The sequence below is a fragment of the Perca fluviatilis genome, chromosome 18 (assembly GCF_010015445.1).
Source record: "Perca fluviatilis chromosome 18, GENO_Pfluv_1.0, whole genome shotgun sequence".
NCBI classification, from domain to species: Eukaryota; Metazoa; Chordata; class Actinopteri; order Perciformes; family Percidae; genus Perca; species Perca fluviatilis.
This window is the reverse complement of record NC_053129.1, coordinates 1080524-1108456: the sequence shown is the minus strand read 5'-3', so window position 1 is coordinate 1108456 and position 27933 is coordinate 1080524. Positions and strand designations below refer to the sequence as shown.

The following is a 27933-nucleotide window of genomic DNA, read 5'->3' as shown; positions in this document are numbered from 1 at the left end:
CAATGCAATCATTCCAGACATACTAGTTAGCAAACTGTCTATAATGGACTTCCTTACAAAAGTGTTAAAATTGGCCCCCACCTCTCCTTCACCTCCTCAGCTGCTCTTTATTCCTATGACAGCACTCCAACCCACCCCACCAACACCATCATCAAATTTGAGGATGAACACTGTGGTTGGACTCATCTCAGGTTGTTAAAGGTCCCATAGCATGAAAGTTTCACTTTATGAGGTTTTTTAACATTAATATGAGTTCCCCCAGCCTGCCTATGGTCCCCCAGTGGCTAGAAATAGTGATAGGTGTAAACCGAGCCCTGAGTATCCTACTCTGCCTTTTGAGATGTGGAATCTTGCTCCTTATGAGGTCATAAGGAGCAAGGTTACCTCCCCTTTCTCTGCTTTGCCCACCCAGAGAATTTGGCCCACCCATGAGAGAGAGACATCATGTTTTTCAAACAAGAAAAGTAGCAGTTGGTCAAGGCCACACCCCCACCCTCCACCTTGCCCCCTCCCCCCCTCCCTCTCTCTCTCCTCCTCAATAGCTACAGACACAGAAATGGCACATACTCAGGAAAGCTCATTGTGCGACTGGCTCTAGTGGCTGTAGTTTTGCACCAAGGCTGAATTTCGGGAAAGAGACTTCAGATACAGTATTAGGGGACCACTAAGGTCTATATAAAAGCATCCAAAGAGCACCATATCATGGGACCTATAAGAAGGCACAGCAGCAAACTACACTTCCTGAGAGTATAGGCTGTGAGAAAAGCTGCGGGTGGCCTTCTACCACTTCCCCATTGAGAGTGTACTGGCGTACTGCATCTCAGTGTGGTACAGTGACTGCTCAGAATCAAACAGCAGAGCTTCTCAGGGGGTCATCAACACCGCACAGAAAATTATTGGCTTCCCTACCTTGTAGACATCTCCAGCTCTCGCTGCCTCAGCAGAGCCAACGACGTTCTGAAGGAGCCTTCTGGATGCCACCTGTTTGATTGTTTGCCCTCTGGCAGGCGCTACAGGTTCCTCAAGCACGGACCACCAGACTTATGAACAGTTTCTGTCCCTGGGCCATACGCACACTCAACTCTAGGGATGCTAATTTTGATTTATTTTTATCTGACCTTTTATTGGCTAACCCTCGTTAACCGTTAACCGACAAGCTGGCAACTGAGTCCCAGGTCACCCGTCCAGGAGTCTCAGCTTTCCATCTGCCATGTCAGCGGACAGCTGCGGACTTGTACCGTTGCGCCGCCAAGCTGTTGCGTGCATTGTCGTGGACACGTGCAGCCACTTTCCTGGAACCGCTTGTGCGATCACTTGACCGACACAAGTCTGCAGCAGTCCGCTGAGCATCCCAGCCTTTCTCCACATCATCCACCTACAAGGTTGTTAGCTGTATGTCTGCCTAGCAGTTAAGAAATAGATGTATAGCCTATCTTTCTTTTACCATGCATAAATAATTTTTTTTAAATATCTTTTTTATTTTAATTTTAAATATTGTTATTAACTGTTTAACTGATAGTATTAATCTCTCAAAATTCTTATTCTTAGTTACCTGGTTAAGCGGTTAATTGCCCCTCACGTGCAATATGCGAGGGCAAACCTACTGGATCTTGTGCAATAATTACATTTATTCTAGTGCAAAATTACATTGTATTTATTTATCTACTTATTATTTTAGAGCCTGTTGTTGTCAGCTTTGGATAACCTGACTGCCTCTCAACAACCACTTTGTCTCTTATGGACTAATAGTGACAAAAAAAACTCATACTTAAATTTTGGAAAAAAGCTGAAGTTCTTCCAGTGAAATTGTGGATTTCAGAGTTACACAGTGACACACTGCACCTAGAACGAATTAGGTTTATCCTGAATGATAAACTGGACCAACTTTTAAACATAATTTCCCCTTTTATTTTATATCTCGATCAACATACAAACTGAACACAAACTCAAAATTCCCAAATAGTGCTGGATGGGCGGGTTAACGGGTAGTTAGAAGGTAGTTATATTTATTTATTCTCTCTGTACTTTGCTTGTAAAAAAGCAAATCAGTTACATATTGCATATAAATGTCAAGACTTATGCACAAATGCTTTCAGTAAAAATATTTGAAACAGGAATATGGGTGCACTTATGGACTTAACAGTTAATACCTCCAAAACTGTGCAGGACATACTGTACATACAACTCCATGTAGCTGTATTCCTCACCTACATGGAGCTGAGGAACGTGGGTCTTTCCCACCATTATTTGCCAGCAGAGCACGCCTCATCTCGCTTGTCTCCTGAACATTACAACCACCATAAATTGGTTTTGCTTAAAAAGTCCCTAGACTTGCCCAGCAGCAGGACAATGGAGTCTTTGTGCCTCCCAAACACCACCTCGCTTGGTTTAGCAAACTGCAGTTCAGCAACTGGCGTGCCACATGCAGTCGAGTTGAGGCGGAAAGGGTGGAGAGAGGCTGGTTTGGCTGCGATGTGTTTTTGGTTTTGCAGCATAAAATGGCTAGGGTCTTTTATGACTTGTCCATGTTGATATGCCTCTTAAAGGATTGAAGAAATATAAGGCTTGATCAATAAAGCAAATCAACGCAGGTTGCTTCTACGGTTCGCTGTTCTGATTGATTCAGACATGAGAATGTTTATTATCCAGTCAATCATGCTTTTCAGATGACATGAGGTGCGGTGCGATGCAGGTTGAGCGAGAGCAGCATCAAATAAAATGTAAAAACTATTAAGTGATGACATGACCGCTGTTTGAAATGGCTGCCTCAGAAACATCCGGTTTTATTGAAAGATCCCAAATTTGCTACTTTGTTGTTTACCACACATTCAAATGCCTCCACTACTTCTGAGATGAGTGGATAGTATGCTTTCTATTTCTATATTGGGGTGTTGAGCTGAGGATGAGGATCAAAAACAGACCTAACTGTAGGTCTCAGAAAAGAAGAATGTAAGAAATCAATAGCTCAACAAGGTTGACCTGAAACACACCAAGAAAATAAAACTTGCACACTTGACTGATCCAGCTGATGATATTTCATTTTTATGCTCATCCTCCTTCACATGGAGGTCAGAAGTCAGCTTCACAAGGGCACCTCATCAGGATGTCAGGGCCTTAAATTATTTCTTTTTTTGCTATCTTATCACGCCACCCTGATTTTTTTTCTTCTGGACCATCCAGGCATTCGCAGCCTCGCTGCATTCTCTCAGTCGGCTCAAAATGGGCAGCAGGTTGCATAACACGGCCTACTGAGGTTTCGCAGCCTTTAAACCCCTGCGACAGAAGCTTCCCGTGTTTAGATAATGCTTGGGCAACCTCGGTTAATCCTCTGCTAGCCGGCTGTAGGAGTTGAGCTGGCCTATGTGGGTTGAGTTCATCAAGGTGGGGCTTATAGATGGAGGGAGTCCAGGTAGGGTGGGAAACAGGAACCTGTTTGTTTTTGGATTGGAAAATCAGTCAAAAATCAGTCACATAGAGAGACAATATGTCAAATAATTATATCACCTGCATTTTCTTATGAAACAGTAATAAGGAAGCATAGACTAATAATTATGGAAACAGTAGGCTAATGTAATAACTTTACATAATCAAATTGGTGGTTTCAGTTTTTCTGACATTTCATTTGGTAAACATGGCACAGTCAGAGCAAAGAAACCCCAATAATTATTGACTCCACTCAGGCTACATTCACATTAATACATTTTTCGTTTTAAAATGCATATCTTTTACTTTGTTTACGCCTCACGTCTACACTACTCTGGGTTTAGAGCCCGTAAAATGGAGACATTTGAAAATGCCAGGGCTGTGTTGTGGTCTGGACGGGCAGAAACAGAGACCATTGGAAACGAGCCACGTTCGTTACTTGATTGGCTCTTATCAGTCCCACCGTGTTCTTCCCTGATTCGTCACCTGACCCTTTTTCCCGAAAGAAAAAAAACGACATGGGCCCTGACTACCGGTGGTTAGTTCTAGGGCTGTGCTCGATTAAAGAAATTCTTAGTCGACTGTATCGACTAATCGATTAGTTGATTTAATCAACAGATCTGTAAATCTGAGTTTCTCCGCAAAGAGTCATGCAAAGCACCACTTTAATTATTCTGTTTACCAGAGATGTGCTCGTACGGTTTTTTGAAATAAGTCATTCAGCATGAAAAAAGTATCAAACATGACTAATCGACCAAAGAAATCTATGACTAAGACCAAAACGACCGATTAATTCAATTCAATTCAATTTTATTTATAGTATCAAATCATAACATAAGTTATCTCGAGACACTTTACAGATAGAGTAGGTCTAGACCACACTCTATAATTTACAAAGCCCCAACAATTCCAACAATTCCAGTAATTCCCCCGCAAGAAGCAGTGCAGTGGCGAGGAAAAACCCCTCCTTGGGAAGAAACCTCGCCAGACCCAGGCTCTTGGTAGGTGGTGTCTGACGAGCGGTTGGGTGTGTGTTGAACAGTGGCGATAGTAGTCCCATTAATAATGGAACAGTGACTGGATGTAGCGGGAAGCTGCAGGGTTCAGCAGGACGCAGCATGACATTGCAGGGCATCGCTGAGCTCAGCAGGGAAATGCAGCAGGACCACGGGCGACAGCTGCAACAAGGGTCTTGGGCGCCAACGTTCTCCAAGGAAATACGCTGGGGAAAAAAGCATAAGGACTCCGGGAGTAAACTCCCCAGAAGCTAGGATTAGTAACAAGCATTTCTGGGACGGGCTGCACACAAATAGTAATAGTAATAGTAACAGTAATAGAAACAGTAATAGAAAGGGGAGGAGAGAGCAGCTCAGTGTGTCAAAGGAAGGAAGTCCCCCGGCAGTCTAGGACTATAACAGGCGTAACTATAACAGGTAACTAAGAGAGACAGGTCATAAGGAGAGGTAGCTTTTTCGGGCTTAGAACTCTCCCCTTCGGATCTGGCCGGCTGGCCTGCCTCCCTCTACTTTGTTATGTATTATTAATCTAACAATTATGAAGAGAAGCAGTTGGGCCAGTTAGGTGAACACTGCAACTCCTCACTCCCTAACTATAAGCTTTATCAAATAGGAGAGTTTTAAGTTCATTCTTGAATGAGGTGACAGTTTCTGCCCCCAACCCAGATCGGAGCTGGTTCGCGTCGGAGAGGAGCCTGATAACTGAAGGCTCTAGCTCCCATTCTACTTTTAGAGACTCTAGGTACCACCAGTAACTCTGCATTCTGGGAGCGCAGTGTTCTAGTGGGACAATAGGGTATTAGGAGCTCTTCTAGATATGATGGTGCTAGACCATTTAGAGCTTTGTAGGTCAAGAGAAGGACTTTAAACTCAATCCTGGATTCAACAGGAAGCCAATGCAGAGAAGCTAATACAGGAGAAATATGATCTCTTTTCCTTAGTTCTTGTGAGAACACGCTGCAGCATTCTGGATCAGCTGGAGAGTCTTAAGAGACTTATTTGAGCAACCTGACAGTAGGGAATTACAATAGTCCAGCCTGGAAGTAACAAATGCATGGACTAGTTTTTTCAGCGTCGTTTTGAGACAGGATATTCCTAATTTTGGCAATGTTACGAAGATGAAAAAAGGCTGTTCTTGAGGTTTGTTTTAGATTGGCATTAAAGGATATATCCTGATCAAAGATAACTCCTAAATTTCTAACAGTGGTGCTGGAGGCCAGGGCAACACCATCCAGAGTAGCTATATCTCTAGATAATGAAGTTCGGAGGTGTTTAGGGCCCAGCACAATAACTTCAGTTTTGTTAGGGTTTAACATCAGAAAATTATAGGTCATCCAGGATTTTATATCCTTAATGCACTCTTGAAATTTTGCTAGCTGACTGGTTTCGTCTGGTTTGATTGACAAGTATAATTGGGTGTCATCCGCATAACAGTGAAAGTTAATTGAGTGTTTTCTAATAATATTGCCTAGAGGAAGCATATATAAGGAGAATAGAATTGGTCCAAGCACTGAGCCTTGAGGAACCCCATGGCTAACTTTAGCGTACTTGGAGGATTTATCATTAACATTCACAAATTGAGATCGATCAGAGAAATAGGACCTAAACCAACTCAGAGCAATTCCTTTAATGCCAACCAAGTGTTCCAATCTCTGTAACAGGATTGAATGGTCAATTGTGTCAAATGCAGCACTAAGATCTAGTAAAACAAGAATGGAGACAAGACCTTTGTCTGCAGCAGTTAAAAGGTCGTTAGTAATTTTCACCAGTGCCGTCTCTGTGCTATGATTCTTTCTAAATCCTGATTGAAAGTCATCAAATAAACTGTAATAAATAAAAATCGCATAACTGATTAGCAACCACCTTCTCAAGGATCTTGGATAGAAAAGGAAGGTTAGATATAGGTCTATAGTTTGCTAAGACCTCAGGATCCAGGGTGGGTTTTTTCAGAAGAGGTTTTATCACAGCTACTTTAAATGACTGTGGTACATAACCTGTTAATAGAGACATATTGATCATATCTAGTAATGAGGTGTTAACCACAGGTAATGCTTCTTTGAGTAGTCTCGTTGGGATGGGGTCCAAGAGACAGGTAGATGGCTTAGCTGAGGATATCTTTAACATTAATTGTTGAAGATCTATAGGATAAAAAGCAGTCTAAGTATATGTCGAGACTAGTCTTTATTTCTAACAACTCTGGCGTTTAAAAGGTGAACCGTTAGAAGTTGAGTGTAAAATGTGATGAATTTTATCTCTAATTGTTGTAATTTTATCATTGAAGAAGCTCATGAAGTCATCACTACTCATAGCTAGAGGAATAGATGGCTCAGTAGAGCTGTGGCTATCTGTCAGCCTGGCGACAGTGCTGAAAAGAAACCTTGGGTTGTTCTTGTTTTCTTCTATTAGTGATGAGTAATAGTCTGATCTGGCCTTTCTTAGGGCCTTCCTATAGGTTTTGAGACTTTCTTGCCAATCCAAACGAGATTCTTCCACCTTGGTGGAACGCCACTTACATTCGAGGTTTCGTAGATTTGTTTTAATTTGCGAGTTTGGGAGTTATACCAAGGTGCTAGTTTCCTTTGCTTCATCATCTTCTTTTTCAGGGGGGGTCCGGAGTCTAAGGTCGTCCGTAGGCATGTCGTATATTACCGTCTACAAATGCATCAATTTGAGAGGGACTGAGGTTAACATACAGGTCCTCTGTTATGTTAAGGCATGACATAAAGTCGTGCTGTTGGAATATCTTCTTTAAATTTAGCTATAGCACTGTCAGATAAGCATCTGGTGTAGGAGCTTTTATCTAATTTAATATAATCAGGTAGTAAGAATTCGAAAGTGATTAAAGAATGATCTGATAATACCGAATTCTCGGCGAAAATATTATTAAATCCTCAATTTCAATACCATATGCCAGCACAAGGTCGAGGGTGTGGTTAAAACAGTCGTCGCCTTGTGCACACTCTGACTGAAACCGATTGAATCCAGTAATGAGTTGAAAGCAGTACTAAGGCTGTCATTGTCAACGTCCACATGGATATTAAAATCACCTACAAGAAGTACTTGGTCTGATTTAAGGACTAAACATGATAAAAACTCTGAGAATTCAGATAAAAATTCAGAATCGGACCTGGAGCCCTGTAAATAACAACGAATATAATTGGCTGTAATGTTTTCCATTTTGGATGTTGAAGATTAAGAACAAGACTTTCAAATGAGTTATAATGTAATTTAGGTTTAGGAGTAATTAGCAGGCTTGCATCAAAGATGGCTGCAACTCCCCCTCCTCGGCCTGAGCCTCTAGGAATTTGAGTATTAATATGGCTGGGAGGGTGGCTTCATTTAGACTAACATAGTCTTCATGGCCCAGCCAGGTTTCAGTAAGACAAAATAAATCAATTTTATTGTCTGATATCAACTCGTTTACCAGTACTGCTTTAGAAGACAGAGATCTAATATTTAATAGTCCACATCTAATTTTCCTATTTTGTTCTATTGCAGTAGTTTTAATTCCAATTAGGTTGTTAAGTATAGCGCATCTTTTGTTTACCTTTGATTTAACCGATCTGAGCCGGGGGACAGACACCGTGCTTATTAGACCATGAGTGGGCGACTGCTCCAACGGAAGCACAGAGGGGCGCGTAGCACTGCACCTCTGATTACTAATATCAAACTTGGGTTGTCATGGTTTATGTCTGATAAACTCGTTCAGATTTTTTGATATGAGAGCGGCACCGTCCCAGGTGGGATGAATGCCGTCTCTCTCAATCAGACCAGGCTTTCCCCAGAACGCCCTCCAGTTATTCACATAGCCCACATCATTAGCTGGGCACCACCCCGACAACCAGCGGTGGAAGGATGACGTACGGCTGTACATTTCATCATTGGTCAGGTTTGACTAATCGGCTAAGAGGGAGCAGCCCTAGTTAATTCAACATAGATAAACACTTACTGCCTTTTCTGACCAATTTGAAACTGGAATCACTGGATGGCATTGTTTCTCCACAGTATGATTATTTTTAAATACATAAATATGAAATTGTTCATATTTGTGTGTTTTCATTTCTCCACTTTTCATCGAGGGGCCCAGAAATTCCCCAGTGGTTTGATTATAATTGTAGAAGTCCATTCACCCACCTGCTCCTGTTTCACATCTGTTCACTCCATTATGTTTGACCTTCCTGAATTGAAACATTGTTCATAGATTTAACTATTCCCATGAAACAAGTCTTGTTTTCCCTGTCGGTCACAATGGCTTTTGTTTAGCTAAATGTCCTGACCTCATAAATATTCCCTTTGTTCCCCTCTGTCATAGCAGCACATGTGGGAAGATAACAGTACCAATCATTATTGTATTTATGATAGCCTTTTTTCATGTGAGTGCAATCACTCCCTCAGTAATAAGGATCTGCTGCAAGAAAATGTCACAGTGGTAAATGAGCTGAACGGTCCTTTACCCTCAAAGCTAGAAACATAAAATGACTTCATCTTTTCTGCCTCCGTCTCCATTAGGCAGCCTGTGTTTCCTGGCCTGCATCAGCCATTCTTCCCCACCATGCTGATAACTGTGCAAACAGCAACATATTTTAGTTGTATTTGTAGAGGGTGGAGCTGGAAAAGCTCACACATTTGGTTTCTAGGTATCAAATGTGCGCCACCTGATGTCTCGCTGTCAATTAAATGGAATTTAATCGTTTTTTTTCCATTGTTTGATCGTTTTTTTTGAAAAAAAATCAGGTAAATCATATACAGTATAATACTAGTAAATCTGCTACAGCTGTTTTGCAGTTAAATAAATGTAACTACAGACAGTGCACTTCTAATCTAATGCACTACACCTCGTCGTCTGTAAATCTGCAGCTTGCTGTCCATCGAAGTCAGCCTGGTCAGCAGAATATGTCTGTAAATAACACTAAGTGACTACAGTGGCAGGCAGAGCCCTGCACAGAGCAGCCTGCAGTGGCTTTATCGACCTGCTCCTCTCCAGCCACATCAGAGCCGCCATCAATCAGTCCTCAGGAGTAGGGCGATCCTGGCTTTTCTTTCCCGTGGAAACCTCATCCTTCCGTCTGATGTTCAGTGTTTTCCCTAGGTTTGTGGGCCATTATGATTACCATATCTGTGTCTAAAACGTTGGAAAAGCTAGAGCAGTCACAGTTAGGTTTGAAAATATTTGGACAGTGATACGATTTTCATAATTTTAGCCCTGTGTGCTAACACAATTAATTTGAAATTAAATCATTGAGATGAAATTGTAGAGCAGACTTTCAGGTTTAATTTGAGGGTATTTACATCAAAATTGGACGAAGGGTTTAGGAATTGCAAACATTTTCATACATAGTCCCCTTATTTCAAGGGACCGCAGGATCGCAGGATCCTTTCCATGGTAAAGAAGAACCCCTTCACAACATCTAGTGAAGTGAAGTAGACTCTCCAGGAAGTAGGCATATCATTATCCAAGTCTACCATAAAGAGAAGACTTCACAAGAGCAAATACAGAGGGTTCACCACAAGGTGCAAACCATTCATAAGCCTCAAAAATAGAAAAGCCAGATTAGAGTTTGCCAGAAGACATCTAAAAAAGCCAGCCCAGTTCTGGAACAACATTCTTTGGACTGATGAAACTAAGATCAACCTGTACCAGAATGATGGGAAGAGAAAAGTATGGAAAATGCTTGGGACGGCTCTTGATTCGAAGCACACCACATCATCTATAAAACATGGGGGAGGCAGTGTAATGGCATGGGCTTGCACGGCTTCCAGTGGCACTGGGTCACTAGTGTTTATTGATGATATGACAGAAGATGGAAGCAGCCGCATGAATTCTGAAGTCTATAGGAACATTATGTTTGTTCATATTCAGCCAAATTCAACAAAGTTGATTGGATGGCGCTTCACAGTACAGATGGACAATGACCCAAAACATACTGCAAAAGCAACCCAGGCGTTTTTCAAGGCAAATAAGTGGAATATTCTACAATGGCCGAATCAATTACCTGATCTCAATCTGATCGAGCATGCATTCCACTTGCTTAAGAGAAAAGTTAAGGCACAAAGACCTGCAAACAAACAACAGCTGAAGACAGCTGCAGTCAAGGCCTGGCAAAGCATCACAAAGGAGGAAACCCAACGTTTGGTGATGTCTATGGGTTCCAGACTTCAGGCAGTCATCGCCTGCAAAGGATTCTCAACAAAGTTTTAAGAATGAAGATTTTATTTATGATTATATTTATTTGTCCAATTACTTTAGGTCCCTTGAAATAAGGGGACTCTTCTTCCAATTTTGATGAAAATACCCTCAAACCTGAAAGTCTACTATGCAACAGTAAGTCGCGTGGTTATGATACAATCGTTAGCCTATTTTTACAAAAACATCTGCTACGGAGCCATAACATGAGATGCAAGGTAATGGAGCCTTTTATACATTGTTGTGTTTCTTTAGAAATAAACATTGGACAAATAAAGTCTTTAAACTCTTCAGATGTAAAGTTATTCACTGTCAAAGTGACGTCAAAATGAATGTCAGTCAATGGAATGCTAACGGCGGGTCAGTGCTTGTTAGCATCAAAATGGCGCCATAAGAGATACGCGTTGTGGAGAGAGGCTTACCCCCTTGGTCGCGGCTAGCACGTTGCACGGCCGTGTCTTGGTAGCGTTGCATTTCACCCCGGCTCTTTTCCTGGTTCTCCTTCTCCATAAACAACATGAAATCAAGGAGAGGGTTAACTTTCTCCAGTTTTCCCACAGTGGTCCGAAAACACAGGTGAGACACTTTGTTTCTCTCACTATAACTATAGAGTTGCTACTTGCTTCGAAGCTAATCACCGTCACTCTCTCGCTCGCTCTACCTTCACACTTCTGTGTATTGTGATTGCATTAAGTCCATAAATCTCACTAACATGAGATAACGTTATGGGAGAGACATGAAACACTAGATGTGGCTTATTAGTGCAACAGGTCAAGCAGCTAAATCAGCTTTAAGATAAGATATTTTTTTGCAGATGGAGGATATAGTTTTTAGCATTTAAAGGCACATTGTGTGATTCTTCACTTGCAATTCGTTGAATGAGATTGAAAAAAATGAATTGTATACGTTTATCTATCTTTTACATTCAGTATGATTTTCATTCGGTAGTAACAGTTGAAATACATTTCATTAAAGGAATACAAGATCTAAACATTTCATTAAGAATCATGTAAAAGTTATGTTCTGGGAAAAGAAACGAGACAAAAACATTCTGGGTATTATACTAGAAAGACGGAGGAAGTAGCAGCGACATTGGTTTCAGATGGTTTCAGTTAACTCCAACCCGAGACTGAAAACCATCTTTGCTAGACGTCTTCTTTCCGATCAGGCACAGGCCAAGTTTTGAATTCCAGAATTTGCCTACAAGTGCGATGTGATGGTCACTGACCTGGAAACACATTTGTATCTTGAGGAGCCTCTATAAAGATGGACTGGCAGCCCTGGTGAGAGTCTTGCTTAGCTGGGAATACTTGGACCCTGTCCAGTGAGTGCTTTCTCTTCGAGGCCTTTACAAAAACATGACCTATTTACTCAGAAGTGGGACAAACTGCCTGTTCTTTTGTTCCTGCCATGTTCTTGCTCATTTAACCACCAATTTAAACATATTGATTATGTATTTTTACGTATGGTGTTTTTATAATAAGTTGCATACAGTTTTGGATTAGTCCATGACCTTTTCAGTCAGTGGTTTTTTTACCTCATTGATGATCAGCATCTTTTCAACAGTTCAGTACGATGAGGACATTCACAAGTCAGCCCTCAGTCCCTGCTCATGTTGGAGAATGGCCTAAATGGCCCATACCTAAGAGCACATCAGAGTGAGTCACAAGACATTCTGCACATGGAACATTTTCCCACCGGGTTTCTGTGGCTAAAGCTGGATTACAGACGTGTCATTATGGCTCATAGTGGCGTTTTCCCACGACTTGGTTTTATTGTTTTATGTTATTATACCAGCAGCTACCAAACATTCAAAATTAACAGTGCAAATCCTTGTAAAATATACTGTATTTACTTACAGCCGAGATAAGTATATGTTTTACATACAGTAACGCGTCAGATGGCTTAAGAAAATCATCAGCTCCATGCTGTTTGGTGACCACCATGTGTCCGCAGGCAGCGACGTGGTGTGTCAGTATTATCAACATAGGGAAACATTCTTGTCAGAATCAGAATAGGTTTAATTGCCACAATAAGTACACAGTTATGTTGAATTTGCCTTCGTGAAAGGTACATACATAAACAAACATATTAAACATGAATATAAAATAAACAATAAATACAGAAAAAAACAAATCTATACATACAAAGTTTACTTTTGCATAAGAAAAAAAGGCTGATGGGTTGAGTGCAAGATTGCAAAGAATATAAAGTATATGCAATGGGCAGATGTAAAGTCCAGGATGAAGGTTAGTGCAGGTTAGTGTATTAACATTAAATTTCTTTGGAGTGTCCTCATTAAGACAACTTGACATTAAACAGGATGACATTATGTCAAGTTGTTATACATTATCGTATACAGTGTGTGTGTGTGTGTGTGTGTGTGTGTGTGCGTGTGCGTGTCACTCTCTCTGTCCGTCCGTCGGTCTCTCCGTGTGCCTGATCGCGTGTCTCGCTGTGAGAAGTCAAGACAGCCAAAATCACCATGAACTTAGGTGTTTTATTTTGAAATGTTTTATTTTTGTAAAGTATCCAGCTGCACTGTGGTCTTTCATGAAAATGAGACTCATGATACAGAAATGATCTCTCCCTCCAACATTGTGAATCATATCTCAATATCAGTCAAAATAATTGCAATTAGATATTTTCCTCATATCGCACAGCCCTATCTTCAACTGGATGAAATGGGGAACAGGAAGCCAGTGGAGATTCTGGAGGTGGGGGGGGGGTGATTTGGTCATGGGTGTGGGCACTACAGTACTTGTAAATAGTAGATGTGTTAAACATGTTCATGATCCTGCGTCAAACGCTGGGTTTGTGTGTGAAAGCAGCATTAGTGCCACATTGATTCAGTGATCATATGAGGTCTCAGTGGGTCTGTCTGGTCCGGCGCACGGCCCTCAGGGTTGAAAGTGGTGCCATAGAGCTGGGGTGTACAAGCCCTAAGCCCAGGGCTCATTACCACAATGCCCCATTATAGCCTGCGGATTAAGGTTGTGATTAAACACAACCCTCATTTCCCCATCCAGAGGCCAAATCAAACAGCGTGCATACAATTCCTGCATTATTTCCCTCAGTGTGTCCCTCCCTCTGTCACTGCCCTCAACTGCCTGTGGGTACAATATTACAAAAATAGAAATATAGTGTTTTTGCTACGCAATTGATCCAGTGCTTGGTTTCTTTTGATGATTCTGCTATTTTAGATCATAGTCATTATTCACACAAAATCAACCCTACAGGCTTTGCAAAGGATACAGCCACTATCCTGGTCCCTAGCAGATATACATTGAAACTGTTTAGTCCAACTCTGTTACTAGCCAAAGTGACAAGTTAACTTTGGGCATTTGATCCAGTCTGATGTGTTTCCTTTGTTGAGGAACGATTCCCCAACCATTTCATTTTCATGTCAAATGTGTCATGACACAAAAAGCATTTCAGCGACAACTCTAGTAACAAGTATGCTTGAGACAAAGTGCTTCTTGGATCATCATCTGAGACCCCCTCCGCCTTCCGACATCAACATTTTCTACATCTGCTTCAGAAAATCACACATCTGCTTCAGAAAATCACACAACAAATAGAAAGATAACATGACTAGAATACACAAGGATATATTAGCTTATAACTACTTTTAAAGTAAATTGACAAGTCTAATGTCATTTTAGTAATTTAGTGTCAGTGTATTAACATTTTTAAGATGCTACAGATACCAAATGCTGCTCTTTGTCTTCGTCTGGTGGCTCAAAAACTCCACTGTCCTTGCTTTTATTTTGAAAGTAGAAGGAAGAAAGACCCTTCACTTCAAATTGAACAGGTGACGCTCTGCTCTCAGTTTGAGTTGGCACTCAGGGGCTTGATAATCTCTATTGCTGCTCAGATGTAGTTACAGAAATTCTTCTTGCATGCATCTTCCCAAACTCTAGAAATTATGATGTCGGTCAGTCCATCACTTTGTACCAGAATGAAATAATTCACCAATTGGATAGATGTCCATGGAATGTTGTAAAGACGTATCCTAATGCATCTAGGGCCACCATAAGGTTGTTATTAAAATATCTTCACAACTAGTAAAGGGATTGCTGTGAAATTTAGTATAGACTTTCATGTTCCTCAGAGGATGTTTTGCTCCACTGACCTGATCCAACGACATCATCAGATCACAATTTCAATTTGTCTAATACTTTGGTTAAAGACCAAATACCTGCAGAACTAATGACATCTCATCCGTCTCATCTGTAGCTACTTTGTGTTTACTGGTAATAAGCTAACGTTAACATGCTAAACTGAGATGGTGAACACTGTAAACATTGTACCTGTTTAACATCAACATGTCTGTGGGAGCATTTAAGCATGCTGATCTGAGCATTTAGCTCAAAGCACCAACATTCCTTACAGAGCTGCTAGCATTGCTATAGACTGGCTGTGTGTACCATATGTTTGTGTGCAGACAGGACTATTCTTGAGATCCCCTTAGTAAAGTCCAAGTAAGCTACCTTATCCAGATGAGTTTAAGTTATAATCAGACAGCAAATTGGAGCAAAAAAAGTGTATAGAGCATCTTTCTAGACACTAAAATATGCTTTACATGAGGAATTAGTTAAGTAATACCAGCACAGCCCTGTTTGTCTTGGACGGCGCTAATGCTGCGTTCCAGGCAACCTGTAACCCGTGTTTTCACAACCTTCTCCCCATGAAAGTGCCCTGGAACGGCAGTCAAACCCGTAACTTACTACCTGTGAACTGATACCAGATCATTGTACTCCCAGTTACAGTTTTTGACGTCACACACACAGAAACAATGGCGACCCCTGTTGATGCTGTACAGACGCCGGTGATTAACGGTGAGAAACAGAAATAAATAGACATAAATAGGCAACGTTAAGTAATTCCGCACATTGTAATCAAAAAAATACACATAAGATTGTGTACTACTACAGGTTATGTTTATTAAATGAAGCCCAAAATATGTCGCAGACTAGAAATCGCTAGTATCAGCTAGCGCTAGCTAACATACTTCCGTTAATCCAGACTACTCGGAGTGTAGCTTTGAGTATACAAGAATCATCAAGCTGCAGGTTCACATTGCTATTTGATTGCCAAACCATTTATAGCAGGCTTGTGTTCTAATGAGTTTTTCACTGCTTTTGTCTACACTTTTGTCTGTCATTCAGTTCTCCATCTGTGTTACGTAATTACTAAGAAATGAAGATGTTGGACTAGAGTCAGGCACCATATGTAAAGGTGGAGCCAAAAAGCAAAGTGCATACAGAAGAACAACCACATGGGAGTTACAACAGATGGTGCATCTTACTGTAGGTGAAATACAGTAAAGGCAGATTTATACTTCTTTCGTCATAGCCTACGTAAGTGGCCTGATGTTTATACTTGTGCATTGGTGTCTGCGTCGATCTCTTTAAGAGAATAACAGGGCCGGCATGTGTGTTTGCGTGGGGAGTGGGTGGTAGAGCGAGTGAGAGAGTGACGACAATTATCTCCGGAGCGAGTACCAACTCTGATGGCATAGAGTGTCCCCTGTGCTTTCTGACCACGGTTGGAAATCTTTAGCAGAAGAAGTTAACCCTCTCCTTGTTTTCATGTTGTTTACGCAGAAGTAGAACCAGGAAATGAGTAGGGGGAGAAGCGACGCTACCAAGCCACGGCCAAGCGGACCAATGACAGTTGCAAAGTGTAGTAAAGCACGTCAGGCTACGGCGTAGAGTCTGTATGTCCATGTACCTACGTACGTACCTACAGTGTGGATTTCATGCAGAAGCATAAATTGGCCTTAAGAGTCATGACAGTATGGGTGGCATTCACTGCGTTTCGGTTCTGTTGCCTTCCCGAATGAAACACCCTGCAGACATGGAGGCCTGTCTAAAGGGCGTGATTGATTATGGATAGTCTGTGGTGGGTCGGCAAATGGCACAGTGTGAATGGGAGGGGGTGAAACCAATGAACCAGTTACAAAGACAGAGAAAGAGGTTCAGAATTATGCAGCTGCACTGTGCAGCATTAACCAGGATGGAAGTCCTCCATTATGCAGCTGTCTCACTGCTAACTTCCATTATCAGCTGCTGTTACAGCCAGGGACTCACTAATGAGACAACATTACAAGTTTCCATACCGCTACTATGGATTAACCCTTCTGTTGTCCTCGGGTCTAATTTGACCCATTTTCAAAAAGTTTCTACAGTATATCATCATATAACATTTGGGTTTCTTTTAAACAATTTGTCAAAAAGAAATAACGTGGATGGTTCCATACAACACTCTTAACAAGTTCAATAAATAATCAGTTCACTACTTTCATTGAATTTGGGTATTTTAGTCAGTAGTATCTGAAGAAAAAACAGTTGATGAAATAACTTTGAAAAAAGTGACAAAAATGTGACAAAAAAGTAACAAATGTTGAAAAAAGTGACAAAACAAAAAGCTTTACAAATGTGTAAAAAACAAACAAAAAAACTTCTAAAGGCTCAGAAAAATTTGACAAACGTTGAAATAAAGTGACAAAAACATCGGGGAAAGCCACAAAAGTGTCTATAAAGACGACCAAAACTTTCATTTTGACTCTAAAAACTAAAAGTTGCAGGTCGACGTGAAGACAACATGAGGGTTAAACTTATTTGGAATTGGGAAACCTAATTGCCGCATTTCTGTGACTGGGATGGTTTGCTGTTCCCATTGTATTATGTTTCACTTACATATAGGGTCCTATCTTGCACCCAGTGCAATTGCCTTTGTACACCGACGCATGTATCATTCCTATTTTGCACCCGACGCACAGCGGACTTTTCCCTCCACAGACGCACGTCGGTAAATTAGGGAATGTATTTGCGCTCCCGGGGGCGGTTCAGCGAAAAGAGGAGGCGTGTTCCGGGGCAAACGTTACGTAGTCCTATTTTGCGGTTTCAGAAAACAATTCCGCCACTGACCAGGAAAAACCTGGTCTAAAGTCAGTGGTACTAGTCTAAAGTCAGTAGCACGTTATTCAGATGCTATTTTAGGGGCGCATGCTTGGCCATAATGTAGCGTGTGCACAACGCCCATACACTTCTCTCATCTACAGCAGTTCCCATTTTTGAAAACCATACATAATTACAAAGAAAAATATTACTGAAAATGCGCTTCAGGTGTTTGGATAGGTCAGGAGGCCCTTTACAGTACAGTCCTCAAAAAGTCGCAGCATTCTTTGTGGCTTGTTGTGTTTACACATATTTCCATGAATCGTGGATGTGTTGATGACATAAATGAGGAAATATTAGAGGACTTAAGGAGACGTGATGTTGAACTACGGCGGGATTGGACACTCCGGCGGAATCTGGTCCGGGAGTAATGCGCGATGCGCTCCTGATGGAGCGGGTGGACGGAGATGGAGTGGGGGGAGGAGGAAGGGGCCCAACAGGAGCAGGTGGTGCGTTTGGAGGCCCACGCTCCATGGCTGCAGAATCCTCTCCAGACTTGAGGAGACGCGCCCGAGAGGCCGCAGCAACATCACCACCCGGCCAAGATGGGCATTTATTACTTTGACCGCGCATCCCGATAAGCGCCCGGCGCGCCGCCAGGCAACTGGCCATCACAATAGCAATGCCGCCAGAAGGCGCCTGCTCTTAAAGGGAATGGGAGATGACACTCTGATTGGTTATTTTCACGTTACGCCCAAACCACACCTAGCTACTTCAGACCAACCCATTTTAGATTTGCGTTGGGCGCAAGACTCATTTATCCCGCCGGTATCATAGCAACAGCGCCAGAGATCCGCCCACAAAGCTACTTGCGCTTGGCGTTTCATACTTGCGTTTCAGATCGTTAAAATAGGGCCCATAGTGTTCATTGCAATAAGATAATGATCAATAAATATGATAATACTACTTAACGAATCAATTTAGTGAGGGTGTGCGTGAAATTTAAAGCCATCTTGAATTTAATCTGACTAATTTGTTAATGTCTTAGCATAGCATTTCATAGAATAGCTTGTTAGTAAACCATATTAGCATGATTTGTTTGCATTAAGTATAGCCAACAGGAACTCTGTCATTAGTTTTTAAGATACTGTGTGAAAATGTGAATTCTTAAATTCTGTATGCGATGTTCAAGGTTTTGAAACTTTGTGACGCGTTCCTCTGGGGAAGTGTGAAAAAGTTGAATGGGGAGTGCCAAGGAAAGCGGTGAAGCATACAAACAGGTGCATGCTTGGAAGTTAGTTATTGTAGTCTGACCGTCTGATCTAGCTTATCAACACACAGCAGTGGAGGCTATTAAGGTACAGTAAAACCCTTAGCGCCGATCGTCACACTCATTTTCTGAGTCATGACTCAGTCCAATCTGAACACACAGACATGATGCACATCATTTTAGATTCAGCGTGACTTACTTCCTGTCTAATCTTTCTATCTGCGGATCCATTGTGAATAAACGTCTAGAAATCTGCTAAGAAATCAAAAAGTTGTAGCCTACATTGAATCCATGGCAACGTTATACTTCTTGTTTACATTCCCAAAGCATCATGGGAACTCTAGCTCCTAAACACGGCTAGATGAAAAATCAGGGGATCACTGTATTCAACCTCTAGGGACAATGAATGTGTTTACAAAATGTCCACCCCATAGAAATAAGAGATATACCTGCAAAATGACATCTCTATTCCTTTGAAATTAAATTCTCAATGCTTATTTCAGTTTTATGTATGCATTCAGGATGTATTAAGAAACATGTTTGAATTGTTTACAGTGATATATGATTAAGATAAGCAATGCTTGCATATTTAACGAGGTTAAACGTTGTTAGATGTCTCATTTTAGACAGTCTTGTTTGTGTAATATGTATTCATGCTCTAAATGAAGTCATTCACAATACAGAGGGATTTTGGCATATATGCCATTACCCATTTTATTATTCTTTGTCCTTTTTGGCTGCAACACAGGATCATTTTCAAGCGAATATATGTGATCAATGAAATACATTTGTGTTTGAGAACAGTGGACATGTTTTGTGCTTGAGTACAATTTATTTTTCCTTACATATTTGCACATCACATAAAGAAATATTTTTGTGTTGAAAAGACTCCAGGTGAAGTTTGTCCTTATATATCTGTTCATTTGACATTAACGATAACTTATGATGCTATATTACTAGCCAACACACTAAAGGAATTTGCACTTTGTCTTTCTTTGTCTTACTCAGATTTTACTAGTGGAACCCTGCACAGGAAAAGTACGTTCACATTATTTGACCAAAATGTTGGACCATCATTCACAAATTTGTGAAAGAAGAACATCAGACTTTGTGTGTTATCATTTTAACAATGAACACATGAGCCGCCAAGTAATCAAAAGTAATGTTACAAACTAGACTTAAAATGTCGAAGACACCACTGAAGTGTAAAGAAATTTGAAAGTCTGTTGTGTCGCCAGATGTCTGAAAACAAGCTGCAACGCTGACAAGCTTCTGTGCTGCATTTAAGTGTGCTCTGGAAAAAAATATTTAATTAAAAAACACTGAAAAAACCTGCATAGATATCTGTGGTAAAATGGCTATACACAATTTACCCAAATAAAAAAACAAACATTGACTCTATTTTTGAAAATGAAAGAGAACACCATTCCATCCCGACTTTTACTCCTGGAACTGCGTTCCACTAGCCTGGAGTCCAGACCCAAATCCGAAAGATTAAGGGTCTGGCATTGAGTAATGAAAATGGCCCAACTCGAGGGGCGGCACCAAGCATGCATTTGAAAATCTCACTGCACACAATTGGATAACACTACGACCAATCACAGGGGGTGACGTATCCAGAGCCCCATACTCTTAGCTACCAGAGGAGCTAACTGGTAGATTAAACTCTTAGCTACCAGAGGAGCTAACTGGTAGATTAAACTCTTAGCTACCAGCGGAGCTAACTGGTAGATTAAACTCTTAGCTACCAGAGGAGCTAACTGGTAGATTAAACTCTTAGCTACCAGAGGAGCTAACTGGTAGATTAAACTCTTAGCTACCAGCGTAGCAAACTGGTAGATTAAACTGTCGTCATCTGTTCAGCTCTCCTCTGGCCCGCCTATATAAGATACACTCATGTGATTGGTGCAGCTCGGCTACAAGGGCATAGGTAATGAGCATCATTACTCAATGCCAGAGTGACTCGCTGAGCAAATTCAAATTGTGCTCTCGCGAGAATTCTGAATTTCCAGGCTAGCGTTCCACGGCGTTCCCCCCTCCCCCCTATTTCTACCAATGGTCTCTTGCTATTTTCCAACGGTTAAAAGAACACTCATCGGTTCACTTTGTGCTCTTGCCAGTCTGGGTTGTCGACACATCAATATCACATGAGGACTAATTTCAAGAAAACATGTTTGCTGTGTGCTCACACACAAAGCTGGCATTTAATTCAAATGTTATCACATATCTTATCTTGTTTTGAAATGATTCCCATGTCTTCCAGCTGCTACGAGAACTGAAACACCCGAATGTGATTGCCCTGCAGAAAGTGTTCCTGTCCCACAGTGACAGAAAGGTGTGGCTCCTTTTCGACTATGCCGAACATGACCTTTGGGTGAGTTTCTCTGTGCCATCACAGCATCACAGTGTGTACATGTTGTATTCTAATGATCCCAAAATACTCCTTCACTGTGTCACATGTTTCTCTGTCACTGTAACTGGCAATACAGGCAATGGCCCTTGCACAGAAAAGACTTTCTGATGTTCAGATTAATTATTTGGCAGTTTAGGATGTGTTTAATTGTGGAAATGAAATTCCACTTCTCGAACACATCTTTATCTTTTATTTACATGTGTATTCTCTGTGCTGTGTGTAGCTTATTTACCTAGATTACAAACACAGTATTTGCTGTACCTTTAGGTGATTCACCTAAATGGTTCAACCAGAGAAACAATTGACACACTTCAAACACATTTTTATATTTGAAGTAATGTTTGAACAGTGAGCAAGATTAGAACCATCAATATTTCCATATTACTGAATATCCTTGATAATAAATGTATTGTGTTGCCTACTTCCAGAATTTTTCTTTTTGAAATATTTTCTTTACAAACAACACTAGCCTGGATCCATTTATTTAGCTAATAATCTTTTCTAATTTACCTGACACTCCAGCCAGGACTTGTAAATGCTATTCTCTTCTAAAATGGCCACCTACCACAGTGTCTAGTAAATTTCAGCTGGTGTTGATTTCTGTATACTCAGGAAACCTTTTCTGTACCGCCACTTGCCAATAAGGTTACACAATAAAATTAAAATATTCATAACTCACAGCATTATAGTTTGCCCAATAGAGAGGTGAAGTCCCTCCCTTTACAGTGGACCACCATGGGATCTTAGTTCGGAACAAAAGATGTACTTTAGTGAATGGGGAGAGACTAATTCTTTTTTGATCCCGTTTGAATTGAGCCATGAATTACACATATGATGTTTGTCAGTTTAAAAGATAATTCTGTAAGGCAAGAAAGCCTCAGTTTGTCATAAAACTGTTGAAGCATAAGACTGTGAAAATACGGAATTAGAAAGACTACGACCTTGAAAGTCGCATGGGTGACGTCTCTCTGAAGCCACGGTGTCTGTGCGATTCGTACACATCAGGTAAGATAATATTACATGTGTTGTAGTCTTGCATTGCCAGGTCTTCCTCCACAGCGCTGCGGAGGATGGTCTGGCTGGTGCACACAGCATTCCGGGATGGGAGAAAAACATAGTCTGGTTTATTGGCATTTCTTTAAACCAATCACAATCATCTTGGGCGGTGCTAAGCTCCGGACGGAGCCACGGTGTCTCTGCAAAATAGCCTCAGGAAGGAACTTGTTTTAGTGGACGTGTACGTTCAAAAGTGGCTTTAGTCGTGCAACAGAAAACTCAGATTGGACAGATAGTCTAGCTAGCTGTCTGGATTTACCCTGCCGAGATCTGAGAAGCAGTTAACCATAGTCCTCAGAAATCCACCGGAGTTTAACACAACACAAAGAAAGCATAAGCTGTGGGACATCCCGTCCAAAAAAGAGGGATATCCGGTATCTGAACAGAGCTCAGCTAGCTAGCTATCAAGCAAGCCAAGCAGCAAGCTGGAGAAGTATATCGTGCGAGACAAGAGATGTAGTCCAATGAGCAGTTTCACACAAAACTAAGTGGTACGACGACAAACCTACGACAAACTGAGACTTTCTTCAGTTGTAAAATGATCTTTTAAATTGACGAACATCATTTGTGTAATCCATGGCTCAATTCAAACAAGATCAAAAAATAATTTGTCTTTCCCCATTCACTACCTTTCATACTTTTTCCAAAAAAAGGTCCAATGAGCTATGCCCTGCATTGCCCTGCTACACCCTGCTATGCCATGCAGTGCCCTGCTACGCCATGAACTACTACAACTACTATTTCTAGTCATAGTTCCATTATCATTATTGTTACTATAATTGCCTCTGTTCATCACACTCCCAACCAGACACCGCCTACCAAGAGTAGGAGTTTTTCCTCACCACTGTTTGCACTAAATGTTTGCTCTTATGGGGGAATTACTGCAATTGTTGGGTCTTTGTAAATTATAGAGTGTGGTCTAGACCTGCTCTATCTGTAAAGTGTCTTGAGATAACTCTTGTTATGATTTGATACCATAAATACATTTGATTTGAATTGAATTGAATTGAATGAGGCCCACTGGAAAGAGAGGAACTTTGCCTCTCTATTTACCAGGCCGCACCAAGATGTGGAGAAGCTGTTTTCTTGCTGATTGTTGTAGCTACACGGTGAGCACAGCTGAGGTGAAACCTTTCTCTGCTTCGTAGCACATCATCAAGTTCCACCGCGCCTCTAAGGCCAACAAGAAGCCCATGCAGCTGCCCCGAGGGATGGTGAAGTCTCTTCTGTATCAGATTCTGGATGGGATCCATTACCTCCATGCCAACTGGGTGCTCCACAGGGATCTGGTGAGCTGCTATATTAGCTTCACTGCCCCAGTTTGCCTTTACAGACACACACACACACACTTCATCCCGCGGCCGTTTCCAAAAGCGACATCGTTCACGTCACAGAAACACTACTACTCAGGAGAGGCGCAGGTTGTCCTATAGCAGCCATGTGTGACCTCGTCACACTTGTCCAGGCAAAAGGGGAAAGAAAATAAATAAAAACACAACAACCAGGCCACATAAAGGATACCTGAAAAAAGCAATGGAAGTAATTCTATTCTGTGGTGTTGTAATGTTTTAAAAGGTTGAAAATTCTGGATTACTGTCAATTTAATTTAAATTAAAACTGCAAAAACTCTCAAAAAACAAAGACCTGCATCTCAATTCAGAAAGCTCCCTTTAGAAAGTCTTTAAAACTTTATAATAACCATCACTAATAAATGGTAAATTGATCTGGTTTTGCTCATATTGTCCGAATATCCACTTTCACTGTTTCACAAGTTAGCTAGTACGCTAATTTAGCGCAAAGACGTTCATGTATTGTTTCCTTTATTTGATTTTGGAAGGTTTATCTTCTTGTACTTCCAAAGATTTGTACTGCCATGGTTATATTGCTTAATTCAGTTGTTCAATAAAGTGTAATGATAACATCAATAAGGTTTCCCTGAGCTACTTATGCTAATGTTCAGTGGTGGAAGAAGTTTTTTTATTTAACCTTTATTTAACCAGGTAGGCCGTTGACACCAAGTTCTCATTTGCAATGACAACCTTATACTTACATAATAGGTAAAATGATGGTAGGCCAAAGAACTATATAATTAGCCCACATTCTAAACTCAGAATTATTAAGAATGAAAAATGTGAAATATGGTTCTGCCACGTTTTGAAGTAGGGCTGCACAAATAATCAAAATTTTATCTAAAACGCAATATATTAATAATTCATAATATTTGTCAAAGGCAAAGAAAATAAATCCTTGTTTGGTACAGATCCTCAAATAAATCACACTATACTTTTTTTTTTTTTTCATTCCCTCCGCCAGGGTGCGATTTGTGAAAAATTTGTTTGATCATCCACAACAAAACAAATCATGCAATAATTAACAATAACTAATTTTTTTATTCAGCAGAGGCAGGGATATGTACACCAGAAAGGGGGAAATCCCATGCATCCTGATCGTAAATCAAATCGCAATCGCAGTATCAGTCAAAACTTTCTCAATACGATATTTTCCTTATATTGTGCAGCCCTGTACTCAAGTTCATTCTGTTGATATCTCTTACTATAACACTCGCTGTAATCTGAAGAGGAGTTATTCTGTCTCTCACACTGAACCACTCCAAAGAGCAGAGCTGTATTGCTTCCCTGCAGGTGCTGTTATGTCTGGCTGTGGCATATTATTATGGGTTTGATTGTAATGCCCGAAGAGCAGAACGTCCTGAACTGTGAATGTTGTCTGACTCTTGTCTCCCCTTTAACCTGGCTGCAACACACTGCTGATTCCTGTGAGATTCTCTCCACCTTGGTTTTCCCACAGTGCTTTGGGTGAAGCCGAGAGTCAGAAAACAGGGCTTCTCATTGTGTGTCTTAAAAGCTCTGTTGGGATGACAGATTGGCAGGAATGAAATCAAACGGGTTCACAGGAAAACTGCATCCATTTTGCCACTAAATTAAGTGTGGCATTAACTTTGATCACCAGCCTTAGTCTTGGCTAAGCTAGTGGAAATGTTAGCATGGGTTAGCTTACTAACAATCAACTCTTCTCCGGTCAATAATATCAACAATAACATGTTTTTCTGTGTTATTCAGTTTCTTAATTTCCTCTGAAAATGCTAATGTCCAGTTGTTGCTTTTATGGAAATGAGAGCGAGAGGGAGAAAGAGAGAGAGAGAGAGAGAGAGAGAGACAGAAAACAAAATGGAGGGGTGGAGCGTTTGGTCGCTTAGTGGAATAATAGCTTGCTCCCAGAAATGTCCCATTGTTTCAAAAATAGCTACGCGTCACTTCCTGAACGCTACCAGGTAATGTAATTAAACCAGTGGCGTCGCTTCTCGTAGCGTTACACTGGCTGAAGGCAGCTTTAGACAGTGACACAGCCTTAGACTGTGTGGAAGAACTCGACATACCTTCCTACTGCTTGGAAGAACAAATCAAATAGACAAGGTTCAACTGTCAGAGTCACACTTTCTATATATGTCTGTGATACTGTCATAATGTTTAAGCAGATAAATACCTCAGGCCACCTGAACCAGTGCTTCTGGTTTTTGGCTTTGGCTGTGCTACACATATTGCGGAGAATGCAGCCGACGGGGTTGTTCAATTAAAAATTCCAGTGAAAGGAGTGGTTTATGTGCTTACTATATAGGTACCTGTCTAATATATATGAAAGCATGTTTTGTGTTGCATGAGAGTATGTGTTGAGAGATGCTTATTTCCTGTAGTTTTTGTTGTCTTTGAAAAGCTGCGGAACGCATAGTCCAAAACATATTTCCCTTCAGGGACAATAAAGTATATCTTATCTTATCTATCTTTGGATTAGTTTTCATTACAGCAGACAAACTGGGATTTAAGTGTACAATTACAATGACTCAGCAGGGTAGAGCCTCACAAGAGATATCCACTGATTTAGCATTGCACTCCAAAGTATGTCAGACCATGACAATACAGTTTTTAAAAAAATTATCAAAATCGATGCAGCAGAACCAGAGACATTGTCTTTTTTTTTATTCCACACATTCTTTTTACATGCAACTTTGACGGCTGACAGTGCGGTTCAGAGATTCTGGTGTGCTACATTAGTAGCGACTAATGTTGAGCCTCTATCTTGCAGCAGGGATCTTCTGGTCAGCTCACTTCTTTCTAACTCAACACCTCCAGATTTGTCTTCAACCGACGCTGACTCAAGTGAGGACATTTATCAGACACACAGCTCCCTTTGGAGACACTAAAGGTGTTTTTCTTCTGTAGGGCTGAACTATTAAAGTGCTCATATTATGCTCATTTTCAGGTTCATAATTGTATTTTGAGGTTGTACCAGAATAGGTTTATGTGGTTTAATTTTCAAAAAACACCATATTTTTGTCTTACTGCACATTGCTGCAGCTCCTCTTTTCACCCTGTGTGTTGAGCTCTCTGTTTTAGCTACAGAGTGAGGCATCTCACTTCTGTTCCATCTTTGTTGGAAGTCGCACATGTGCAGTAGAGTCCGGATCCCGGCCCGCGTCCGGGTTAAGAAATTTGTTGTCTGTAGGAAGGCATTCGAAATGTCAACAGATGAGCGCATCAGCGCACACGGGGCAACAAGCGCGCGTTATAAGCTGTTAAAATGTTCAATGTGTTCAATTCAATTCAATTCAATTTTATTTATAGTATCAAATCATAACATAAGTTATCTCGAGACACTTTACAGATAGAGTAGGTCTAGACCACACTCTATAATTTACAAAGCCCCAACAATTCCAACAATTCCAGTAATTCCCTCAAGAGCAAGCAGTGCGACAGTGGCGAGGAAAAACTCCCTCTTGGGAAGAAACCTCGGACAGACCCAGGCTCTTGGTAGGCCGTTGTCTGACGGCGGTTGGGGGTGTGATGAACAGTGGCGATAGTAGTCACATTAATAATGGAACAGTGACTGGATGTAGCGGGAAGCTGCAGGGTTCAGCAGGACGCAGCATGACATTGCAGGGCATCGCTGAGCTCAGCAGGGAGTGCAGCAGGACCACGCGACAGCTGCAACCAGGGTCTTGGTGCCAACGTTCTCCAAGGAAATACGCTGGGGGAAAAAAGCATAAGGACTCCGGGGAGTAAACTCCCCAGAAGCTAGGATTAGTAACAAGCATTTCTGGGACGGGCTGCACACAAATAGTAATAGTAATAGTAACAGTAATAGAAACAGTAATAGAAAGGGAGAGGAGAGAGCAGCTCAGTGTGTCAAAGGAAGGAAGTCCCCCGGCAGTCTAGGACTATAACAGCGTAACTATAACAGGTAACTAAGAGAGACAGGTCATAAGGAGAGGTAGCTTTTCGGGCTTAGAACTCTCCCCCTGCCGGATCTGGCTTGGCTGGCCTGCCTCCCTCTACTTTGTTATGTATTATTAATCTAACAATTATGAAGAGAAGCAGTTGGGCCAGTTAGGTGAACACTGCAACTCCTCACTCCCTAACTATAAGCTTTATCAAATAGGAGAGTTTTAAGTTCATTCTTGAATGAGGTGACAGTTTCTGCCCCCGAACCCAGATCGGGAGCTGGTTCCATAGGAGAGGAGCCTGATAACTGAAGGCTCTAGCTCCCATTCTACTTTTAGAGACTCTAGGTACCACCAGTAACTCTGCATTCTGGGAGCGCAGTGTTCTAGTGGGACAATAGGGTATTAGGAGCTCTTCTAGATATGATGG

The 27933-nt window shown here is 41.2% G+C and overlaps 1 protein-coding gene across 5 annotated transcripts in view; it reads left to right on the top strand.

Annotated features, from left to right (window-relative positions):
* The window catches only part of cdk19 (cyclin-dependent kinase 19), an 87572-nt gene that overhangs the window by 17873 nt on the left and 41766 nt on the right, over positions 1-27933 (top strand). For all 5 annotated transcript variants that reach the window (XM_039781594.1, XM_039781591.1, XM_039781589.1 and 2 more), the window contains exons 3-4: positions 21062-21172; positions 23416-23556. In XM_039781594.1, the coding sequence (XP_039637528.1) occupies positions 21062-21172; positions 23416-23556 (252 nt within the window). The remainder of the gene's footprint in view (positions 1-21061; positions 21173-23415; positions 23557-27933) is intronic.